The 13,994-nt window shown below is 40.7% G+C and overlaps 1 protein-coding gene across 1 annotated transcript; it reads left to right on the forward strand.

Moving 5' to 3' along the window:
* The first annotated feature begins 1,542 nt into the window (after window positions 1-1,542).
* Window positions 1,543-8,100, forward strand: LOC117458051 (poly(A) polymerase type 3-like). The gene is made up of 16 exons (XM_071205364.1): window positions 1,543-1,555; window positions 2,029-2,182; window positions 2,383-2,449; window positions 2,563-2,589; window positions 2,754-2,918; window positions 2,999-3,052; window positions 3,525-3,636; window positions 3,787-3,876; window positions 4,051-4,189; window positions 4,283-4,355; window positions 4,457-4,577; window positions 4,815-4,962; window positions 6,941-6,994; window positions 7,181-7,300; window positions 7,550-7,650; window positions 7,736-8,100. Exons 1-16 carry the CDS (start codon window positions 1,543-1,545, stop codon window positions 8,098-8,100), a joined length of 1,803 nt encoding a protein of 600 aa, XP_071061465.1.
* The last annotated feature ends 5,894 nt before the right edge of the window (window positions 8,101-13,994 follow it).

Consider the following 13,994-nt stretch of genomic DNA (forward strand, 5'->3'; position numbering starts at 1 on the left):
TCAGCTGGGGACGTATCTTCCTGATGTTGTAAAGCGTGTATCTGCAGCAACGGGTTGTAGCAGCGATGTTTGCAGTGAAGGACAGGTTGTTATCTAGGATCACACCCAGATTCCTTGCAGTCTGGGTCGGGGAAACAACAGAGGTGCCGATGTTGATAGTCAGGTCAAGAGTGGGACAATCTTTTCCCGGAAGGAAAAGCAGTTCAGTTTTGTCAAGGTTGAGCTTGAGGTGATGAGCAGACATCCACTGAGAGATGTCAGCTAAACAAGCAGAGATGCGTGCGACGACCTGGGTCTCTGAGCGGGGTAAGGACAGAATTAATTGGGTGTCGTCAGCGTAGCAGTGGTATGAAAAACCATGCGGGCTAATGACAGATCCGAGCGAGTTTGTGTACAGGGAGAAGAGGAGGGGACCAAGAACAGAGCCCTGAGGGACCCCTGTAGTTAATTGACAAGGGTCGGACTCGGACCCTCTCCAAGTTACCCTGTAGGTACGGTCTTTGAGGTATGAGGTGAGGAGAGAAAGTGCAGAGCCTGAAACTCCAAGTTCTTGGAGAGTGCGAAGGAGGATCTGATGGTTCACCGTGTCGAATGCAGCAGACAGGTCCAACAGGATGATGACAGAGGAGAGGGAGGCTGCTTTAGCAGTGTGCAGTTCCTTAGTGACAGCAATGAGGGCAGTTTCTGTGGAGTGACCTGCCTTGAAACCAGACTGGTGCGGATCCAGAAGGTTGTTCTGATGGAGATAACAGGAGAGTTGTTTAAAGACAGCGCGTTCAAGTGTTTTAGACAGGAACGGGAGGAGAGAGACAGGCCTGTAGTTTATAACATCAGACGGGTTGAGAGTGGGTTTCTTTAGGAGAGGGTTTACTCTTGCCTCCTTGAGACCGTTTGGAAAGTGACCAGAAGTTAGAGAAGTGTTGATGAAATGGGTGAGAAACGGTAGAATATCAGGAGCGATAGTCTGAAGGAGGTTTGAAGGGATAGGGTCCAGAGGACAGGTGGTATCTCAACCTATGCTGCCTTAAGTGTCAACAAGGAATTAAAATACCGAAAATATATCCAGTCCAATACATTTAATCAAGTACTGTAGGCCTACTAAGTACAATTTTAATGTAGCCTACTTGAGTTTTTCCATTTTATGCTCATTTGTAATTCTACTCCACTAAAATTCAGAGGTAAATGTTTAACTTTTACTACACTATATTAACGGAGTAGGCTACCTTAAGTTACTAATACCTACTTAGCTGATATCTAATAATTCGAAAGTACATTTCAAAATGTAGTAGCCTACTTAGAAACAAGTTTTTATAAAAGAAAACATTTATTGTATCACTTCAAAATATATGGGTTTTTATTCATACTTATAGCAAACAACACTATATTAAGATTTATATTTAGATTAAACATTTAACTTGGAAACATGATGCGTTTTATATAAAGAAAACATAGTTACCGCGGCATTAAAACATTGACAGTTCGGAGTCACGTGTCGTTTTTTCTGGGCTCACGTGCCATGGTTCTTAAATTCCGTTCGAGAAGATGACGTCATATGGTGAGCTCGATACGAATCCAGTCAGTGTTCATAAACTCATCTCAGTCACAAACACACGCAGAGCAGCTGTTGTTTGCAGAGAGAGACCTTTTTAACTCATTTCCAAAACCTGATAAATATATCAACCTTAGTGAGCTCAACTGTTGCTACAATGCCTCGGTAAGTAGCCTACTTGAGTCTTGTTTTTTGATTGTTTTTAAAAAATGTTTTACATTTTGCAAGTCAACTTGTTTGTTTAATTTGCTTCAACTTGTATTTTGTAATGTTTTGGACTTGTATTGATATATACCATATGCTAGCAGTAATATATGCAGTTGACATCATTACTTTCAGATTTCTTAGCACAATGGGGGGGTTGAGTCACCTTATTTTCCACTCAACCAGTGTTTCGTAATATAGTTTATCTCCCTTTATATGTATTTGTCATGACTGTTGTATTAATAGTGCACTAACATCTATATGTGCCTTTTCAGACGAACAAGGAGGACAGCTCCATCCAGACCTAAACAAAAGGTGTATGGGCCCCCCCCCACCAACACGTGAGGAGGAAAGTGCCCAAGAAAATGACTTGATCGAGATTCTCGAGTCATTCGGATGCTTTGAGAGCTACGTGGAGCTGAGACACAGGTGAGATGCATATTTATATATTTCTTCATTAAGATGTCATTAATACAGCTTTGAGAGGTAGGCTTATGATTTTAAGGGTACTTGGGGGGGGGATATATTCCTTTAAAACAACATTAACAAGCAAATGCCCAGGTGAACGAGACCACGACACTTCAGATGAATTACAAAGTCTGAAAATGCTCTTTGTGTCTTGTTTGCAGAGAGAATGTGGTCCAGAGACTGGAGTCACTGTTCAAAGAGTGGCTCACAGAGATGTGTCTGCAAATGGTAAGACATCTATATTTATAAAATATTGTTGTTCCAAAAGTAAGCCCTCAAATTATTTTTGAAATGTGTTATTGCTTTGGCAACATCGTTTTTATTTCTTATTGTTATTGTAGAATTTACCAGACATTGTCCCGCAGAAGGTTTAGTTTAGTTTAGTTTATTTATTTTTTGAATGAAACAAAAGGTGATACAGACATGATACAGTACTATACAAATGAATGTAATAACAAAACGAAACATTTAATTAATAATTGGATAATCTGTCGTATCATTGCCTGATATCAATACAAAAATAAAAATAAAGGTTGGAGGGAAGCTCGTCCCTTTCGGCTCCCATCACCTGGGGGTCGCCTCGAAAGGCGCAGACATCGACGTCCTCTGCGTGGGACCGGGTTTCCTCCAGAGGAAGGACTTCTTCTCCTCTTTCGTTAGAAAACTGATGAGGCAGAGAGAGGTCAAAGACATACGGGTAGTCGGGTACGTCTATAAGACATTCATTAAGTTACTTTTTTTACCCTGTTGCAAGTTACTGACTGTTGTTGTCTTCAGGTCATTGAAGAGGCATTCGTTCCTGTCGTTAAACTGACCTTTGAAGGAATTGAGGTAATTTGACCTAAGAAGAAATGTTGTCTCTGCAGTATTCTTCAATCAAAGGTTTGTCAGCATGTGTATTCATCTTTGTTTGTGTGCTCCTGCTACATCCTAGACAGTGGCGGTTCTAGACCAATTTGACTGGGGGGGGCCACTGGGGGGCCAGTTATTTTCTGAGGGGGGCACAATAAATGCAGGACGAAAAAGAGAACTAGACAGTATGAAGTAATTGCGCATAAGAAAACAATGCAATACAGTTATTGGTATTTGTTTCAGTACACTTATTTATTTCAGATAGATCTTATAGTTATTACTATTAGCTTCAGCTTAAGTAATAGTGCAATGTTTGCACTAACACATTTAACATTTAAAAAAATAAATAAAATAAAAATGAATTGTTAGGGGGGCCACAGGGGGGGTCAGAGGTCAGTGTTAGGGGGGCCAGTGCCCCCCTGTCCCCCCCTAGAACCACCCCTGATCCTAGATAGACTTAGTCTTTGCCAGGGTGGCCAGGTACAGAGTCCCACAGGAAATGGACCTGCTCCGAGAGGATTGGCTACAGGGGACGGACCTCCACTCTGTGAGGAGTCTGAATGGTAAGCATCATGTTCGAGACCTGCGGGGACATCCTGCAGCATTAGTACCTGACAGTTGAACCCGTCAGGAACGTTTTTGTGAGGTATTTTGGTCTGCCTTTTTAAAGTAACTCTTTTGATATTAATCTTTCTCTTGTTTGTTTTTTGTAGGCTACAGAGTAACAGAGGAGATCCTCAGACTCGTACCGAATGTTCAGAACTTCAGACTCGCTCTGAGGACCATAAAGCTCTGGGCCAAACGTGAGTCGAGATCTCTTCTTGTATGACTAAATGAATCAGAAAATACTAAAACAGCCATAAACCTAATTGACTACATCTGCAGTGGGTTGGAGCAGATTAGATCATGCCAGTGTAATCATGAGGTAACGTTGTGAAGTGGAGGTCTTAATCTGTTCTCTCATCCTTTCTCTTCAGAAAGAAACATATACTCAAACTCTCTGGGTTTCCTTGGCGGCGTTTCCTGGGCCATTCTGGTAGCCAGAATCTGCCAGGAGTACCCGAACGCCTCAGCCTCCACCCTGGTCACAACGTTTTTCAAGGAGTACAACATGTGGTGAGTTGTCCCATTTCTTCAGCCTTCTTTCCAATAAAACAGAAGAAAAAAATCCACTAAACCATATTTTGTATAAATCTTGTTTTGTGACAGGAAGTGGCCAAACCCCATCATGTTGAGGGAGTTGAAGGATTGTCATTTCAACCTTCCTGTGTGGGATGCAAGGGTAAGGCCTCGGCAGAATTTAAACTACAAATATAAAATATATCAGTTAACTAACACATTTGCCCAAAAGCAACTGCAAGCTGAACATGATGCATTTTCCAGGTTAATCTGGCAGACCGCTCCCACTCTATGCCGATCATCACACCGGCATACCCAATGCAGAACACTGCTTTCAACGTGACTCCCTCCACCCTCGCCATCATGAAGGAGGAGATCCAGCGCGGTATGTCTCCACTCAGACATCCATCAGAAGCTCACAGAGCACACAGTCTCAGAGCTGTCCTGTGATTTACAATCAGTTGGTCAGAAATAAGCATTTCAACTTCAATCACTGCACTGTACTTGGATTAGGTTGCCATGATTTAGCAATGTTTAACTCACATCTTTAGGAATATTACAGGAAATCATGCACACACAGAGGAGATTCATTTTTAACAAGCTTTCCCTTCCTCTCTCACAGGCCACACTATCGCCCGCTGGTCCCAACTCTTTGAGAAGCCCAATTTCCTCAGGAAGTACGTAAGTAAGTATGTAATAATCTGCCAAAATATGAACATGTGTGTATTAGCAAACACAATATATACTTTCTTAAATATTGACATCTCCAAGTTTATTAGTCATTCTTAGCTCTGATATTTTATACATTTTTGTATCTGTCTTGATGCTTTTTCTAATAGTATAATTATGCTTTCAAAGAAGGCAGATCTTTGAAAGCCTTTTCTTATCAAGCTCCACATTTGTGGAATCAGCTTCCAGTTTGTGTTCGGGCGGCAGACACCCTATCCGTTTTTAAGAGTGCGCTTAAGACCTTCCTTTTTGATAAAGCTTATAGTTAGGGCTGATTAGATTCAGCCCCTAGTTTTGCTGATATAGGCTTAGTTTGTCGGGGGACATCTTACTTCTTCCTTCTCTCTGTCTATACCTATGTACTCTCATGTTCCGATTAACCCAGCTCCCCCAAATGTCTTTCTTTTTGGTGTCTATATACGCCGGGATCCGGAGACATGGATGATCCTGCGGTCCTGTGTCCTGGATCGCGAGCCCTGGATCTTGATTCGTGGCTGTGGTCCTGGATCATCGGTCCTGGATGGATATCCTCGTGGATTCATCTTCCTATTATACACACATGCATTTCCAAACATTTGGACTACCTATGTTGCAAATGTATTATCTTTTAAATTTACATACGGCATCTATTGCACGTCTGTCCGTCCTGGGAGAGGGATCCCTCCTCTGTTGCTCTCCCTGAGGTTTCTCCCATGTTCCCTTTAAACTGGGTTTTCTCCGGAAGTTTTTCCTTGTACGATGTGAGGGTCTAAGGACAGAGGGTGTCGTATCGTCATACTGATATTCTGTACACACTGTGAAGACCACTGAGACAAATGTAACATTTGTGATATTGGGCTATATAAATAAACATTGATTGATTGATTGATTATATCTGATGTTTTGTCACGTAGTGTTTTTTCTTAATGAAGATGGAACAGTGTGAAAATGCACACTGCATAAAATACTGTTCTGCTTATTTTCATCTGAATGATGTATTTGTTTTCACACGTTGTGCTTTATAGTGCGTGAATTGGTATTTGAGTTTATATTAATGTCAGCTACTTAAGGCAGAGTCTTTATATATTGCATACTGTAACTGATAGATGTGTTTTTAACCGTCTCTCTTTTGACCTAAATGCAAACTCTTCAATGACTTCTGTGAATGAACGTGCAAATGTTTGTAATTTGCTGTTTCTTTCTTTGTAATGTGCGACTGCTTTCAATTTGTACTTGATTTGAATTGTTGAATCCCACTTTCTTAATGAGGGTGTATTTGTGGTTTTGTTGTTTACTGTTATTAACTGAACATTTAGACAGAATTGTGTTAGTAGAAGTAGTAAAGTAGGTTTAAGAATTAGATCATGTGTTTCTTTGTGTGGATAATTGTTTTAACCTATAAGAAATATGAAACCTTTATTTAATAGTTGAATGCTGATTGTTTTATGTGCTGTGTGTATATTCATTCATTCAAAATGTGGAGAAAAGCTGATTTAAGAAGCTGTTAACGTGTTCGGTCTGACACGAATGAGTTGTTCCTGGTGGAGTTCCTTATTTCACTGCATTTGTAATATTGTCCAGTTTAAATAAATCTGCCGTGTGTTTTGATCCGTCTTGTTTTATTTTACTTCTAGGTTTGCACACGTTTGAACAGTTGGATAGTCAGTACAGGCAGTTTCCTTGATATCTCTAAAGACGTGTACCAGCTTTAATAAGAAGTGAGCAGTTGTGCTGTTGAGATTGAACAATACTCACACAAATTCAACACCGTCCCACCTCACTTTCTAAAGGGTCAACAGGTTTTACCTTTAGAAAAAATGGTTACGGTTTATAATGAAGACTAGTAAGCTGATTTTAGTGATGTTACTCAATGTGCTGTAGCTTGGCCTGTTTTAAATGTCAGAAATACCTTCAACTATGACCGTTGTTCAACCAGGATTAATATTCAAGTGAATATGATTGATGTAGTAAGATGCCAGCCTGTGCACAAAGGCTCAATGCTGTGACGTGTATTGCAACGGTTGTCTCTTATGTTTCAAGGCATTACGTTCTGCTGCAAGCTACTTCAGCTACAGAGGAGCAGCATCCTGCATGGCGAGTGCACAGAGCATTGAACACGAGTAGCCCAGTTTGAGTACAATTGGAATGGATTTAAGCGTTTTTGTCCACGATGAGAATGCTTTTTATGCATCATTTTCTCTGAAGGTGAAAACAGGTTTAACATTGTATTTCCACCAACTCTAGTGCTCTCTGAAACTGATGTTTTGTTCAATCGGTCAGGGTTGGCCTGGTGGAGTCTAGAGTCCGACACCTGGTGGTAGATCTGGAGAGAAATGTGTTGGTGTCCCGGGCCCACATTAAGGTCCAGTCCTACCCTGAACGCAGCACGGGCAACGCCAGGTAAGGACGAGTGGTTTTATGGTTATATTAGTGTTGGTATCTTGCATATTATTCATTTACGGAATATTAAATAATAGTAGTTTACTCTGTCCACTCATTGGTGTGTACTTCTTCCTGTTTCAGAGAGAAAATTAGCACAGGCTGATCATTTCTCTTAAGCAGCAGCCCTTAAGCCAATAATATTCATTTCTATTAACTTGTTACAGTTTCTTTACCAACTCAACTCATTGGTGTGTATTTCTGTTTCAGAGCGCCGGTCAGAACAAAGTGGCTGATTGGACTTGTGTTCAATGAACAGGGGGGCCGACACCTGGCAATAGACCTGACTCTCCAGCGCTTCAGTGAGATCGGTATGTTTTCTTTTTCTAAACTCAGGAGAAATGGAGCTTTGTCTTGTGAAATTATTAATCGTATTTGTATGTTGTGTTGTTGCAGTCCACAGTGTGGCATGCCGCTGTCAGATGTTCAGAGAGGGGATGAGCACCTCAGCTCGATACATGTCCCAGAAGGACTTCAGCTGGGATCTGCCTCAGGAGCCTGGCAGGAGGGTTATCAGTGAAGAGCCGCAGCCCTCAGTGAGCACCGCTGCTCCATCTCCGACGAGTCACCAGGCCACAAAGAGGTCTCGTTCGCCTCACTCAGAAACTTCCAGCAAGAAGTTTAAATCTGACGAGGGGCCGAGCGAGGAAGTCTGTCTCAGCCAATCAAAGAGTGGAGGTCTCAAGAGAGCCCGCACTCCTGAGTCAGAGTCACCGAGCAAGAGGGTCCGAACTGATCTGTTGAGGCCCGCTGAAACCTGAACGAGAAGGAGAGCCCCCCCCAGCCTCTATTCATTTCATTTCGTAATTGATGTATATATTGTATTATTTATATATGTATGTAAATAAATAGCTGTATAAATGTACAACATGTAAATTAAATATTTATTTGCAAAATACACATGAACCAAAACTAGAGGTATTCTATTCCCTTGAGTGCATTTGATGAAATTGTATTGTAGTTTTGGTGTGATTCAACAACACTTTTCACTGCCACCACACCATTACATTAAACTAGTTCCCTGACAGTCTTCATGAATTACAAATCACAAATTGATGCAGAACAACTTAAAGCATACACTTCACTACAAAGGACCACAACACGTCTAAAGACACGTAACATGACCGTAGACTGACCCAAAGGTAAACACACAAAGAACTAGATGCAAAACAGCCACAAGTTTCCATTTGATGCTACTCCACTACAATTCAGAGGTAATTCATGTACTTTTACTCCACTACATTTATTTAATACTGTTAGTTACTTTTCAGATTTAAATGAATGATGTGAAATATAATCAAGTGTTAAATCAGACTTTAGTTCCACCTGCAGTAAATCCACCAGCTACCCTGCAGTATACAAAGTCATTCAAACTAGCTGCACCTTCACCAGCTTTGAGAACACTTTCATGATCAATCATTATAAAACATATCATATATATTATTCTGAAATGGACCAATCTGCACAACGACTACTTTTACTTTTGGGACTTTGATTCTAAAACTTTTCTACTTTCTACATTTTGAATATAGGACCTTCTTGTAATAGAGTATTCCTACACTCTGGTACTTCTACTTTTACTGAAGTACAATATCTGAGTACTTGTCCTACCTCTGTAAATAATATATGAAACCTGATGTACTTATATGATTCTGTTTTCTTCAAGGTTGTGTCTTCCTGGTCGAATGTACTTATTGTAAGTCGCTTTGGATAAAAGCGTCAGCTAAATGCAATGGAATGGAATATATGATTATAGAGGGATGCACAAATGGTCATTGTGCGGGCTTTTAAGGGCAGTTCTGAGTAATGCACAATATAGCCTACTGCTGTTGTTTTTCACCGTTCTAAAGATGAGTACAATTATTTTTCTAAGGTTCTCTATTGCTAGCAGAGAGCCATTATTGTGTGTAATGTAAGGTGGCTGCTGTGTTGCTATGCCCACTAAAAGGCAGTGCTATGATTACATTCCTAATATCAGACCGGCTACGTTTCCCCATTAGACTTCATGAAATGTCGAAACATTTCTAGGAACCAGTGCTGGCCATTAAATAGGAGGAATAAGATTAAGATTAATAATACAACATATTTTAATTATTGTATTATTGATGTATTTTTCAAGATACAGAATAAAAAGAAGCACTCAAAAAGCTCCTTATGTGAACCATAAAATATAAATGCACTTATTATAATATATAACACAAAAAGACCATTGTTAACTTGAGCTCTTTAGTATATACCTTCTAACTTAGTATATTTTGATGCTGATATTTTTTTAGTAAAGTAACATAGAACTTGTACTTCTAATGGTGTATTTCTACACTATAGTAATACTGCTTTTATTTAAGTAAACATATCTAAGGTCTTTGTCCACCTCTGCTCAGGTCTAGACAGCCATTAACAGCGCAGGACAGGAGGGACACAGCCGACACAGGACAGGAAGGAAAAGGTTGCAGAGGCATTGGCCGCCTTCTGATAGAACACCTTCATGACACAGGACAAGACACTTAATTACACCGTCTCACTAAATCACACCTTTTCTAATGTAATGCCAGGAACCCGTCAAATACATTGTGAAGGGTGTGTGGCCCTAAAGAGAACATCGGCTAGATACTTTCCTAACTATGACAACAAAACGATAATGCTGTCATGCTGATTCTTTTATTATTGTTTTAGCAGGTGAAGCTTTAAGAATCCAAGCGGCTTTCATTTGACCATTTGCACTAAGCGTGTTGGACAGTTGAAGCCAATACAAAGGCTATTTGTTTAGCAGGTATTTGGCCATAAATGTGAGCCGAATGAAATGTCAGGGGATCACCAGTTATCAGGGTTTATCCTCTGAGGACCATGAATATCTGTCCTAGATTTCAACGCAATCCATACAGTTGCTGTTTGTCAGTCTGTGTTGAACCCAGACGGGCACTGTCATGGAGCCACAAAGGTGATATCATATTGGTGGTGATGACACAAAAGCAAGGAGAAACCGATAAATGTGATTGGCATGCTTTGCAGGCCGCTCATTGATCGCTGGCAGCAGAAGAATTCCCAGCTGAGTCTCTGGGCTAATCGCACTCTTCGCTCGTGTGCTGCGGCAGAGGCCGTTGTGCTTGGCACCGCCTCGCTCACAAACAGCTGCACTTTCTGAAGGGCAGGACTTTTGACTCTGCAGGAGGAAGCTTGTTCACAAACATAAAGACTCACACTTTGAAACACAACAAGAATGAACACCAACAACTGTTTGGGGGGGAACAACAGCTCTGATGGCATGGTAGATTAAACCACATTTATATTGTGTGTGGAATTAAATATTAATTACAAGGCAGGATTAAATTGTAATTTTAAGCATAGTTCCGCAGACACCCGTGCAAGTGTCATCAAATCTGTTATTAACTTTCTAGTAGCAATTGCAATGTAGCAAATAATACATGTCCTTTGCGATACAATACATGTACGGCTGTGGACAGCAGTCTTGTGTACTGTGTTAGTGTTACAGTTCCTTGTGGCGGGAGACCTTGCAGCTTAAACTAAGCAATGGAGAGAAGTGCACTAAAGACAGCAGTGTACTGTAGGCAGAGAAGAAAAATGAAAAGCATGTGAAACTTGCCAATTACAATGTCAATGTTGGCTGTTGCAGGTACAACTTTAAGGTCACCTGCCACCATGACAGATTTTTGTTATATTAAAAAACACATTTAAATAAGTCAGACATAAAGTTGATTTGTCACATATTTCTGGTTACATTGACAATTCAAGAGCTCAATAGTTAATGAAATAACTTAATGTAGGAGAGAAGCTGCTCCTGAACAGCTGTCCAATGTAAGCATCACATAAAAAAAAACGGTACAATAAGTGTCTTAACTGACGAGAGTGCTGAATCAAATATTTAACAGGCGATTAAAAGATGTGGTTTGGAGTAATGTGATGCCCATTAAGAAGCCACACCGCTCTATTAGTTCACTGATAAGTTTCCTGAGCTCTGACGCTGTCCGTGGTCCTGAGCGCTGCACCATTAACTCCGCACCACCGGGGGTCAGTAGGGGGCTTGGCACTGACAACAGGAGCTGTTGGAGCTATATATATCTCTTTATATTATTTAATAGTTTAACATTTATTTTCTTGCTGTTTATAATGTTTATTATTATTATTATTATCATTTATTTATATGTATTCTTAGTTAGCGTCATAAGTTAAAGTAGTTTCTATGCTTTTATTTTGAAGGCATGTTTTGGGCACTGGGTGATTAGAGCACCTGGTGTAATTGTATGGAGACAGGTGGGTGGTGGGAGCCAGAGCACTAGTAGGCAAACGCTTTTTTACCAGGGTGTTTCGAGCCACAGGGTTTTCCAACCACAAGAAAGGAAAGCCTAGGAAAGGCTTAAAGGAACCGACCATCGGAAGCCTGTTCATTGTCAATGATATTGGATCATAATAAATACACAACGGAGAATCTTGTCTGGACCTGGATCATTGCCCTGCGTAAGATCGGCTAACTAGTGCCTCAGCGGCTGTATTATAGTTAATTATCTGTTTTATTTCTATATGATTTTGGCCGCTACAGGAGCCACAATGAGCAATTGCATTGGATAACTGAATACTCAATGAATATAATGTGTCATTGAGTCATTAATCAAATCAAACCCCGGGTGGATGATTTGCAGAATAAATGTAATATATTGAGCATGACAAAGACACATCTGAATGGAGCACTTGATCAAAATCATCAATTACAGGATGTGCGTCTTGGAAGTTACCCAAGAACTGAGTGCACTTCTTTCAGTCGGCAGCACACGCACACAAAAGGCGGAAACATGTTGAAGTAGCACTATCATGCTGTAGTACCTTACTTATTGATGAGTCTTCAGAGTGGATCACACAGACGTGGGCTTAGATGTATCTATTAAACAGGTCAATGCACAAGCATCAAGACACTATCTCCACTTGTGCCTTATGATGGAGACTGGACAGTACTACACGGCTACTATACCTTTATACATGTTTGTCATGTATTTTTTATAATATTTTCAGAAGTAGTTTTCTAGTGGTATTTGTGATGCATTCTCATGGTGTTCCACTGTACCACTTTTGAGCATTCTTATTTTCGCTGTTTGTCGCAGAAGTCCTCCAACTTCATTGATATGCATTGTTAGGTTGTCGAAAAACAGAGTCATCTTTTTGCCCTATTTTCACAGCTGTAGGTGTCTGCTGTTCAGCGTGGAACATTTGGCCTGAACAAGAAGCCAGAAGGAACACTAAACATGCTAAAAGCAGGCTTTGTATAAATTATGGGTGTCAGATTATCTCCTTAATGTCAGGGTCGAAGTTTTGAGCTGGATGACTGTGCATTTTTAGAGTTCATGTCCTTGCATTGGAAAGCTTTCATTAACCCAAGGGTCAACACATTTTCATTGCTTGCAGCTTCCTTTGATTAAAGTTGGAAATGACAACCAGTTAAGATTCTTTCACCTGCCACTGACAGTTTGTAAATTACCAGCGGTGTGCAAAATAATAATTTCCAGCTAATGAGTGAAACCTCTTTCTCTCTGTTTTGAGTGTTAGTATGCTCAATGAGCTGCAGGGTGCATAGATGGCTGACGATCCTTGTTCTGATGAATGACTGAGAAGGATCCTCTGCCGTGTGCGTCTACTTCCTTCCTTCTTATCGTGTCCTCTTCTGACTCTGTGGCATTTACACAAGCAACTTTAATTTTGCAGTAGCTAACATCTGTGGATAGATGTCAGAAAAGTGACTCATGCAATGCGCACAGAGCTGCTTCCACTTAATCATGCAGGGCGACCCTGGAGAGACAGAGAGGATGAAGACATATATATATTTCTCCAGCAGCATACTTCGCTTTAATGACTGGGAGGATAGCATTGAAGCTCAGAGAGGGGGAACAAATAGCGATATGACAATGTCGACACAATGGGATTTCTCTTATGAGAGTATTAGAGGCACGTATTAGATGGAAAGGTCTTTTGAGTTTCTCTCTGCCGCCACCCTCTCCAACCCTGACTAACGGAATCAGAACAGAGAAACTAAGTATTGATTCAGCGGCTTAAAATGCATTTTCAATTCACATACCATTTGAGCAGCCTTCCCTGCCTCCCTTTTTGATGCCACCAATTCCATTAACCTCACCCTGCCCTCTGGCACCCCTCTGGCACCCCTCACCCCTCTCACTGTCTGTTAACCCTGCCCGCTTTATTCTCATCCCATCATTTCTGGTTCAGCTGAGATATGATCATTACCTTTCAGCGCATGTCCACCTTTAGGCAGGATTGTGCAGTGATACAAACACCAGTCTAATATGTGTTGTAACAAATCACCGGCAAGACAGTAACATCCACTTTAACAAGCCATTTCAGGCTGTTATAGCTTCAGTTGGCAGCGGTGATGCCGTGTACAAACAAATAACCCAAGTCTGTTAACAAAAATGTAAACATTATTGCAGCATATTAAAAAAAAAAATCCCTTCAGAGGGGTAATCATGAAAGGATGATGAGGCAGCTTTTATATTTGTTGAATACGTCAAACTAAGAGCATGTGGCGTGAAAAGAGCTCCCACAATGAATCATTGTATGATTTCCCTTAGCTTTTGTATAATATAAATTATGAGGCATATCTCTCCGGCATTGTTAAGTGCACCTTCTCGGTATC

The sequence above is a fragment of the Pseudochaenichthys georgianus genome, chromosome 14 (assembly GCF_902827115.2).
Source record: "Pseudochaenichthys georgianus chromosome 14, fPseGeo1.2, whole genome shotgun sequence".
Taxonomy (NCBI): domain Eukaryota; kingdom Metazoa; phylum Chordata; class Actinopteri; order Perciformes; family Channichthyidae; genus Pseudochaenichthys; species Pseudochaenichthys georgianus.

What these genes read in the sequence shown, in the direction of transcription:
- LOC117458051 (XM_071205364.1), top strand. An exon ending in CTCTGTGAGGAGTCTGAATG is followed by an intron (nt 3,637 to 3,786) that starts GTAAGCATCATG and finishes TGTTTTTTGTAG; the next exon opens with GCTACAGAGTAACAGAGGAG. An exon ending in TTCCTGTGTGGGATGCAAGG is followed by an intron (nt 4,356 to 4,456) that starts GTAAGGCCTCGG and finishes TGCATTTTCCAG; the next exon opens with GTTAATCTGGCAGACCGCTC.